General features: G+C 42.7%; 1 protein-coding gene across 1 annotated transcript in view; it reads left to right on the top strand.

The window, feature by feature from the left end:
- The first annotated feature begins 361 nt into the window (after positions 1-361).
- The window catches only part of TTLL12 (tubulin tyrosine ligase like 12), a 28135-nt gene continuing 18054 nt past the window's right edge, over positions 362-10442 (top strand). Inside the window, exons 1-3 of the mRNA XM_064460892.1 lie at positions 362-574; positions 6725-6900; positions 8936-9134. Coding sequence (XP_064316962.1) covers positions 455-574; positions 6725-6900; positions 8936-9134 — 495 coding nt within the window. The 5' untranslated portion in view covers positions 362-454. The remainder of the gene's footprint in view (positions 575-6724; positions 6901-8935; positions 9135-10442) is intronic.

The raw sequence follows: 10442 nt of genomic DNA, 5'->3' as shown, positions 1-10442 counted from the left end.
GAGAGCATTCGCCATGGCTGTGGCCAGCAGTTAGCCCCTCTCACGACCTCGCAACCTACCCATAACCCACTTCAGAGGCTGTGGCCGGGGCCTTCCTGAAAAGCCCCCTCATGGGGAAACGCTAGGAAACACAAAAATCCTGTTGCCAGCACCGCACTAGGAACGCTGATATTTTTATTAAAAGGTAAGGGCAGGAGAAGAACAAAGCACAAGCAGAACCCACACCTGCTCTAAAGACTAAAGCCCCCCACTTAGTCCCCTTTTCCTGAGCGGTGACGGGAAACCTGTCCCTCAACGGCCGCAACTGCCTCTGAGCGCGACGAAGCCCCGCCCCCTAGCATTGCCCCGCCCGGCGCGCGCTGCTCCCTCTCCTCCCTCCGCGGGGCTGCCCTTGCCCGCCGTGCTCCGGTCTGCGCCGGGCGGCGGCGGCAGCGGGTAACGGCGGTGACCGGCCATGTCGGGAGACGGTGAGGAGGATCTGGCGGCCTTCGTGGCCCTGCACGGGGCCGCACTCCGCGCGTCCAGGGTCCCGGCGCGCTACTGGGAGAGCCTGTGCCGCAAGCTGCGTGGCGAGGTGGGTGGCCGTTGGGGGAGGGGGGAGCGGGTCTGAGGGAAGCCCTGACGGGCGGGAAACACCGCCTGAGGTGGTTGCTCTCCCTTTCTCTCTCTCTCTCTCTTTCTCTCTCTCTCTCCCTCTTTCTCTCTCTCTCTCCCTCTTTCTCTCTCTCTCTCCCTCTTTCTCTCTCTCTCTCCCTCTTTCTCTCTCTCTCTCCCTCTTTCTCTGTGAGGAGGCGTGGGGTCCCCTCTTCTCCCTTCCCCAGCTAGGTATGAGGCACCCCCGCCTCGCGATGGTGAGGTGAGCGTGGTGGGCAGGCTCTCCTAACGCCACCCGTAGTGGGGAGCAGCTCCCCCCTTCCCCAGCCAAGAGGTTACTCTGTAGGGGCGGGTGGGGACAGCTTCATGCCGGTTATGTTACCGAAACTGCAGCTTGGGCCTGTTAAAAGATATCAGGTGGGTTGTGCATATCTAGTTTCGTTTTATTGTTGTCAGCGGAAAACCTTTGGGGATCTTGGTAACTGGAGACCAAATATTGGAGAGAGGTGATGAATACATCCTAAAGCCTTTAGACCCTTTTTTGCGAGAGAGGAATTTAGAAAAGCAACAGTGGTAGTAGTGCTTTTGTCTAACTCTTGTTTTTCCCCTGGCTCTCTTCACTTCCACGCTGCTCTACCCTGTTCTTGATTATTTACAACTGTGCAGAGCTAACTCAGTCAGCTTGTCTTGTGTATGCGCGAATTGCCTGTCTCAGGCTGTTTTGTGGCCCATTGATTCGTTCGTTTATTCCTGATCTCAGTAAAAGCCGTTCAGCTCTTGCAGAGAACGGGATGGTGGTGGAAGAACGTTCTGGTAATGGTTAAAACGCTAACAATGCAAGGGCTGCTTTGTAGAGCATCTCAGAGCGGCTGTGCTGTGTGGTTTTTTATCAGGCCAAATTTTGGGTAAGTTGTAAGCCTTTGTAAAATCACCACTCGTAGATGGAGTGGCATAAATCTGGGGACATTGCCATTTGTGAGCCTTTTTGAGTTCCTCGTTTATAGCTCTGTCCAGGCAGGACACAGACCATCCCTTTGCAGGGGCTGGGTGTGTTTCAGCTGAAGCTGACACCAGGATTCTCTGGACCTGACTCTGAACTAGAGGGAGTGTGGGGCCACAGGCACACTCCAAGATAGAGAATCCATTTATGCCTGTATTTTTAGCAACTCTCCGATTGCTCCCTGGAGCTTTGTGATAAGGAAGAGAAACAAAGTTGAGAAAAGGAGTCATTTTGGACAAAGACCTTGTAAAGACACAAGTTGAATTCAGAAATTTTTTTCATTTTGCACATATGCAGCCAGCCTCAGTGGTGAGGAAAGCTGTCTTCGATTTGTTGGAGTAAAGGAACAAGGAACTGAGGCAGGAAAGAGGCACAACCTGAAACTAGTTGTCTTGAGACTTGAGAGTGCTCCAGGGAGCCTGGAGGAGTCCATCTGGAGAAGGAAATAAGAATGAGGTGAATTTTCAGTCCTGGGGAGAGACGTAGGTACTTCAGGGAATGGAGAGAAAAGGGAACCAGCGGTGGGGTGCAGGAGGGCATGATGAGCAGTGGAGAAACAAGGGAGATGGGATGAGAAGTTCGAACAGGAAGTGTAGGAGAGTGGGGGAGGAGAGGGGACTGTAGTTTAACATGTGTGTACAAGTAAACTAATTTCTAATTCCTTGAATGTTTATTTTCCCCATCTCAGCTTTAAAGTTTGGACAGGAGGGAAGCATAGAAAGTCACGATATAATCTGAGTGTTTATAGTACATACAGTAAGGAAGGATCTGAATATGTTTCTGCTGCTTTCTAACTTTCTGCTACTGCTAATAACAGGAATACGTGTGTATTACAGAGAAAATAAATCTACATTAACTCAAGCATATGCACAGTCACAAACTTCCCACTGTATTATACCCCTCTTAACAAGCATAGGTGCAAGTGGCTTGGAGCAGGGAATATCTACTGCTTTGCTTAAATAGGAAGGTATGAGAAGGGATATACTGGAAAAGGATGAAGTAGAAGGCAGTGTAAAGCTGGTAAGGAAACCTGAAGTTGCAAGCTGTTGCATTGCCATATGTCAGTATTATGAAGCTGGGGGTAGCTGGCAGACTTTGGAATTGTGCTGTGCCATAATGCAGGCTTAAGATTTATGTCCTGTGGCTGAAATCCTTGCATGTTACCAACTTTGGGTGGTTGGGGGTGGTGAAATGTAGAAGGTGGGAGAATAGCGAGGAGACCCATAGTCCTGATCCTTTCACAGAGGCTGGGACAGAGAAAGGCAGGATGAAGAAAGCATATGCCCTAAGGTGGCAGGTTGCTCCTTCTGTTTCATTTTGCTTGCAGTGGTGTCTGAGGGTGTTCTTTTGTGCTAAGTGTTCTAGTGTGTGTGGAGAGAGATATGTAATGATTTCAAGTGTGCTTAGGAAGATAAGTTAGGCTGCTGATGGTGCTGGTCTCTACTGTTGCAGCTTCTGGGTTTCATCCAGAAGAAGGGCAAAAGGATATGGAGAAGAGTTAAGGTGTCCAGTGAAGATTACTGTGAGGAGTGCCGTGGACTGGGATAAGCTCTTGAGGAGGCAGAGACAGCTACAGTACCTTACTCAGAATCATGTGGAGTGGTTGGAGGAGCAGCAGTAAAGAAAGCAAAGGTGGTGATGGGAAACAGTGAAAATGTTTTGTGAGTCTAGGTAATAAAGAAGTGGGCAGAAAAAAAAATCAGTGCAACATGGAACATAGGATGAGTGTCCATGTTTCATGTGCGAAGGCGGGAGGAAATTTTCATTTGTTCTAACCTGTTGCAAAGATGAAAACTTTCTAGCACTGAACTTGGAAAATTTGCTTCCATAATACAGATAAAAATCTCTTACATCAGTGCCTCTAGAAGCCAGCCTAGGCAGCTGTTTTCCAACACATGCACACGTGCTTCAACATACCCTCCCTCCTCTGTGTACGTTGAAGCCTGCAAGAGGAGTGGATGGGGTTTTTTTTCTTCATTTACCTTGAGATCTGCCAGAGCAGGTTTCCTTCTGAGAGCGTGATGTAACCATGAATTGAATTGAATTGCTTGTTCAAAACATGGTATATCTGCTAGAACAAGAAATCTTATTTTATTTATTTATTTTGCATTTAGTGTTCAGTGTCTATTGGGAAGCAAACTTCTCTGTGTTTCTGGCAGAAACTTGAAAAACAAAACATATGCATGTGAATGATTTACTATGAACTCTAAAAGTATATTTTATAAACTCTAAAATTATATTTCCAATATAGTGGTTTTTCTTATATTACTGCAGAAACCATGTGTAGTCTGGTTATAAGCCTGGGAAATACAGTGCCTATGTCTAATTTTATTCATAATTTTTTTTCCTATTCCAACCATATGCTAAGTTATGTGGCAGGCTTCTGTGTATCTCTGCAAGATTTTTGTGGCCCTGACATGTCACTGGCAAAGGACTGCTTAGAGTTTCATCCCCGTTTAAAATGGAGGCTTTTAATTACTAGGAGGAATGCAGTATGATCAATACTATTAGACTTTATTTTTCCAGAGCAGAGGAGGGCATGCTGTTGCTCAGAGGCTATCTGTGGTCTTCAAAGCAGTTTGTGTTGTGCCTAAAAGGAATTTGCTGAAGGTGCCTGTGTGTGGTAATTGTTATGACGTGCCTGCTTTGTTATCGCATTCTCTGGTTCATTAGGTTTGTTAGGTTAGAACTGCACCTGAATATGAAGAGGGAGTGATTTTGCCCAAGCATGTTTCGCTTGCAAATAGTTGTGCCACTGAAATGTGTTGCTACCCCTTTGCTGTCTTCTACAGATTATTTACTCTGGTGGAGTACTTCATGCAAGTTCTCCCTATTCTGCTTCAAGCAAAATGTTATACGTTTCAAATTGGTGGTGTGATCTTACCCAGCAGTTTTTTGCTTAAGTAGCTTAAGATTCCTTTAATGGAGCTGCTGCATTAGTAGGTTCACCATGTGACAGACTCCCTCAAAGGGCGGGAGGAAGAGAGGAGGATACCAGTGTTGTCCATCCGCTCAACAGGCTGTGTGTCTTCACTGCCAACCAGGCACTTCTGCCAAATTAGTCAGTTCACTACTGAACTGTTTGCATTTTCAATTAGGAATTTAAAAAAAAACAAGAAAAACCTCACCAAAAGCCACTGATGAAGGTGGTCTTGAGCAGCTGCTCCAAGGACTGTGAATTGCTTCAGATGAGGAATACACCTAATTCACTTTTTCAAGGTTATAAATTCTCAAGGAGCAATTTTTTTTATCATAATTCTGCTCAAAAGTTATTAAAAGCAGAGAGCTTTTGCGAACTAACTGCTATAATCGCATGCAACTGATGCTGTGTTTGAGGGAGAGGTAAAAACTTTGGCTTAGAGGATTTGGAGTACCTTCTTTATTAAGTCTTGAGTTGATATTTAATAAAATATAAAACCAACAGCTTCCCTTACTTGTAGAAGAACTTGATATTAACAGTCATTGTGGGTGTTTGGTGAATGGGTGGAGCCTGTGGCAAGTGAAAGCTAATGTCTGAATCAGCAGCTGGCTTACCTCATATCCCTGCTTTTACAAACTCCGTAAGACAAAATGTTGAGTAATGTTCACTTCTAGCAAAACTGGAAAACTAGGAATAAATTAGAATTGCTAGCTATTTTGATGCCTGCTGAAACAGATGATATTGTCAGTTTCTAATTTTCTTAGAAAATAGGTATCTTTTCAATCTCCACTGAGGTTGTCGACAAAATAATTCTCTTTACTGTGAGAAAAATGTATGTGTGGAGTTAGCCAACACATTGTTGGCATCATCTTTTTCTTCACCCACATCTGCTTTGTCTAGGTGGCCTTGCTTTACAGGTGTGGAGTTGATTTCCTCCCCTCCTTGTAGGTGCTTAGTAGAAACAATTATCCTGAAGGAAAGCTCACTTGAACAAATAAAAGCTTGTCACTGCCTGTGGAATTTACAGCTAAAACAGTTGTCAATGTCTAGAAGTAATGACTTATAATAATGTGGCATCAGAGGCTAGGTATACCTGGGCTTGACATGTTAAACCAGTAACTTTAGAGGTCACACTTCTAAGTCGTTCTCCCTCCCTGCTACTTTCTGGTGAGATTAGATTGAGACAAATTATTTGTCTGCTTCTGCCTGGTTCATTGTGAGCGACTTAACAAAATAACTCCCTCTGAAAGGATTTGAAAAGTCTCCTGAGACTTACACATCTTTTATTTTTAAAAACGCGTTTTCTCTTTGAAATCATGAGCGTTTTCTCTTTGAAATCATGAGCGTTTTCTCTTTGAAATCATGAGCGTTTTCTCTTTGAAATCATGAGCGTTTTCTCTTTGAAATCATGAGCGTTTTCTCTTTGAAATCATGAGCGTTTTCTCTTTGAAATCATGAGCGTTTTCTCTTTGAAATCATGAGCGTTTTCATCAGAGTTGTGGTTCTGCAGAAACTATGCAAACCTGTTGTTTGCAAGATTTTGGCAGAAGGGAAACTTGTGTAGTGACCTATTAATCTGTGTAGGTTCTAGATCAAGATATTATGTCCAGAGTAGGCAAGAATGCAATCAAATCTCTTTCAGAACATCAGCAGAGGTAAGTGTATCGACCTTAACTTGCAGCAGTTTAAGGAATCTCTCAACTCATCCAGAGGTGACCAAGCACAGGCAGGCCCTTGTGCAGGGAAAGGAGGAGTGTGCTGAGATTTCTTAACTGTTTCAGAACGTGTGTGGTAAGCGCTCTTTTTCTTCAGGGGCCCTAATGTACTTCAGTATGGTTGTGGAGCCTGGGTAATACCTGGTTTGGCAGGTCTTAAATTGTTGACTTCAGCAAAGTTGAGCAAAGATACTCTGTTTTCAGCTTCTAGAATTCTTTGAGAAGTTAAACTAATAGACAATCATCAGTAGACGTATTGTTACCAAAAGTACAAAGTTTCCTGCCAATATTAACTAAAGAGACTTCCCAAACAAACAGCTCTATTAAAACTTGAAAGAATAAATACTGTTGTTCATTTGTCTGTTAAGTTGAAAATGCCAACTTTTATCGGATTGCGGGCACAAATTATCTACAGGTGCCTTTCGGTGTTGCATTACACGTATCAGGGTACTGCCTCAATCAACTGCTGGATATCTTGTGCACATTCAATCTCAGGTATTTGATGCTGGTGACTACTTCGGTATAATGCAAGTAGAAGAGGTGGATGAGGAGGAGGAAGGTGATGAAGAAATGGAAGAAGAATTAAAAAAGAAGCCAAATCCTGGAAATGAACCTTGTTTCAAAGTTATCGTAACAAATGAGAATGGGCTTCAAGCCTCCAATCCCAATAGGTGAGTAGTGATTTCAGAATTGTGTTCAGTCTTTGAAGTCTTAAACCCTACAATGATATGGACAGTTCGCTTTAAGACTTGTTTGATCCTACTCAGAAATCTTCTTTTCTTACTCTAAGACAGAGTTGCCTGTTAGAGGAAGGGCGCATGCTATGAGGCACATCTTGCAAAGGGTGCTAGGAGTGCAAGTATCTTAATGTTGTTCTTTTATAAATCATGCAGGCAGATGCTCAGAAATTTGTTTTAGTAAACTGAGGGAGAAAATAGGGAAAAGGCAACTTTGAAATTAATTCTGCAGAAAGAAAACAAAAACTGTATCTGCAAGACTCTGTGCTCAGGGGAAGGGGAAGAACCTGAAGAAATAATTGTGACCTTCACAAATCTCAGGCTAAGGAGGTACTAAGCAACTTCAGAGTAATGATCCATGGACTACTGAATTGCCTCCAGTTGGCTAAAATACAATTCAAGAGTGTGATGGTGTGATTACATGCTATGCATGGATATATAATTGAATACATCAAGTTACTGTTGGCTTACTTCAGAATCAGCTATCTGTCATGAATGAGACACTAGTATGCAGCTATTAAACCAGAAACAAGTTGCATAAGAAACAACTTAATATTACAACACAGCTTTTTGTGTTCTTACTGATTTCAAACATAGAACAGGTTATTTGTCATATATTAATAAATGGTAGTGAGATGAAGTCAACTTTGCTGGAGATCTAAACGCAGTTCTGCTCAGTTCTATAAAACTTCTTTTGTCAGAACTTTCATACTTTTTAGGTCTTAGGTAAACATACAAAGTCTACAAATCTAAATTTAGCCTGATGAGTAGAAACAACATTGGGCGTAGGTATCTGCCTTTACATGCCTGTTTTAACCTAAGTCATTGCCTTTCTAAATCTGAGAACACACATCAATTATAAAGTTGAAAACAGCTCCTGTGATAATCTTGGGCTTCTTTGTAGCGTTCAGATGTGTGGGAATGTAGGAGCAGAACACCAGCATACCTATTTGGTAACACATTTCCAAATAGCTTGACTTTAGCATTCTCCAGAGTCTTTAATTTTAAAATTAAATTAGGTTTCTCCTTTATGTGGAATCTGAGATACAATAATTGTTCAAGGGTACTCAGTGTACATGACAGCTGACATGTTTTTAACTTTCTGAAATAAGTCGTGGGGTGATTTTGTTTGGGAGCAGGTTGTTGGGGTTTGTTTTGTTGGGTTTTTTTTAGCAAGTAGAATTTAGATTCTTTTCTGACTTGGTTCAGTGAGAGGATATAACCAAAATGTGGATAGCCCTTGTGTTTGAATAACTCTGTTTTTTTGTAAAAGTCATGCAGCCTAAACAAGGGTTAAAAGTTGACAAAGGAAGCTGTGCCAGTTGTGTATGGTTTTGTTCTGAGTTATATTGGTAGTTCTTTAATGGCAACACATTTTTTCTAAAAGGACCTGGAAGGAGGGGAAACACCCCAAAAACCCAAAGAGAAGCAATCAAAAAACCTTAAAACTTAATCCCCCCTTTTTTTTAGTAGCAAGTGATTCAGGTTTTTGATGATCAGATCTCTCTACCTATTTTCACAGATGACAGTAGATATCACAGAGTTCATGGCTAACAAAAACCTTGAATATTTTTGCAAAATAATGTATTGTTTTCCTTCTTCAGGCAAGAATATCAGGTTAATGCAATGGAGTTAGTAATGATCAAAAGGGAATAAACTCTTGTGTTCCTGGCCTTTAAAAGGAACTGGGCTTACAAACTGAGTGCCCTGTTCTGTCTTTGCTCCTCATTTTCATGGAAATACTAACCCACCATAAGCTTTCTAGAACAAAAACGGAGTGTGAGTTACTGCTGGTAACAGGTTGTTCCTAACCTATAATGTCACAATGTACACTCTGGGAGTGACTCTGGGAGTAAGAGAAGACTTAGTTATCAAACATCTACAAAGAACTGTAGCTCTTATTCACAGAACATTTGGCTATACACATGTCAAAATATACTGTTGTAACATTACCGAAATACTCTTTAAGCATTTTCCTCATTGACCATGCCTGGACCTACCGTGTTGAACATGCCCGCCAGCAGCTGCTTCATGTACCTGGTTTGCTGCACAGAATGACGAATCTGATGGGAATCGGCTTTCATGGAGAGATTCCAGATGAGGGCAGTGTTGAGCAAGTGTTGCAGGAAATGTGGAAATACAATCAGACCTACCAGCTTTCTCAAGGGGTAAGTGTAAAGCGTAATTAGGATGCTAAAAAGTTCTGAGCAATCCTGAGTGAAGACACTCCAATATATGGCCATTAACAAAGATACATTTTCAAAACAAAAAAAGAGCCTTTACAGGCATTTCAGAATAAACTTCTACTTGGAAGGAGAGCAAATGCCACGTAGGGCTAAAATGCACAGTGGCTTCCTACCAGCTTTCTGATGAGAACTTTGAGGTTTTTTTAATAGAGAGGGGAAGAGTCTGCTGCAAAAGAAGGGGGCTAGAAGGGGGAGATCTGCCTGTTATGTTGGTTTTTTTCTACTCAAACTTTCTCATAGTGAGGGAAAGAATCTGTCATGAATCAACTGTCTCATATAAAAGTTTGTGTCTCAGTTATGCTTGCAGTTTTCCTCACCTGTGTAAAGTGCTTTACATAGCAGGGGTATATCTACACTGTCAAATAACTTAACTTCCTGGTTTGTATTTGGCAAGCGATTGTACTGTGTAAGTGTTAGCTCACCCTCAGGTGAGAACCAGCTAGTTTCAAGATGGAGCCTAAGTGTTTCTGGGCATAGCTTACTCTAAAGGCTGCCTCTTATAGGTAGTGTGGATAAGAGCACACCAGCTTTGGTCCCTCTGCCCTGCATAATCCTTCAGCACTGTACCAGCAGGTCTTGAGCCTTCGAACACCTGAAGTGTATACATGCCATTTCTGAGGGAATGCAGCCCTTAGGGTTCAGTTAAACTTTTTTGTAGGGGCTGCAATATACCTCCTGCGCTATTCTGAGTATTTTAGATTAAAGCGAAGAAAGGCAAATTCTTTGGGCCAAGCCTTATGTTTCCTGGAAGACAATCAATTCAACTTGTAGCTGAATTTGTCTTGTATTCTGCTTTCTGGCACTGGGCTGCTTAAATATCTTAAATCTAATCTCTGTGCCTCCATTTCCACGTCTATGAAAGGGTGACAGTAGTGCTATCAAGTAATTTAAGGTTTATTAATTTAGTCAGGATTGTATCATGACACATCTTGCAAGAAGGGATGGTTTGATGCAGCCTCAACTCTCTTACAGCCAGCTTTTGTTGCAGGGGCAGTTCCACTCTCATTCGCTATTAAGCTGGAAACTTCCAGTTCGTCCTTGTAGCGAACTGGTTCTGACAGAAACCCTACCGAAAAAAACCAAACAGCCTTCTGCTGGTTTAGCTCCCTGAGCTGGCTAGTTTGGTAGAGGGGAAACGGGACTGCTAAGCAACAGCACTAGCATAAGAGGATGGGACTGTGCAGTTGAGATGGGAGCAGGCTGTTTCCAGCAGTGGCTGGATGCTAGGCT

The sequence above is a fragment of the Phalacrocorax carbo genome, chromosome 1, assembly GCF_963921805.1.
Source record: "Phalacrocorax carbo chromosome 1, bPhaCar2.1, whole genome shotgun sequence".
Taxonomy (NCBI): domain Eukaryota; kingdom Metazoa; phylum Chordata; class Aves; order Suliformes; family Phalacrocoracidae; genus Phalacrocorax; species Phalacrocorax carbo.
The sequence above is the reverse complement of the archived record's forward strand: the minus strand, read 5'-3'. Positions and strand labels throughout refer to the sequence as shown.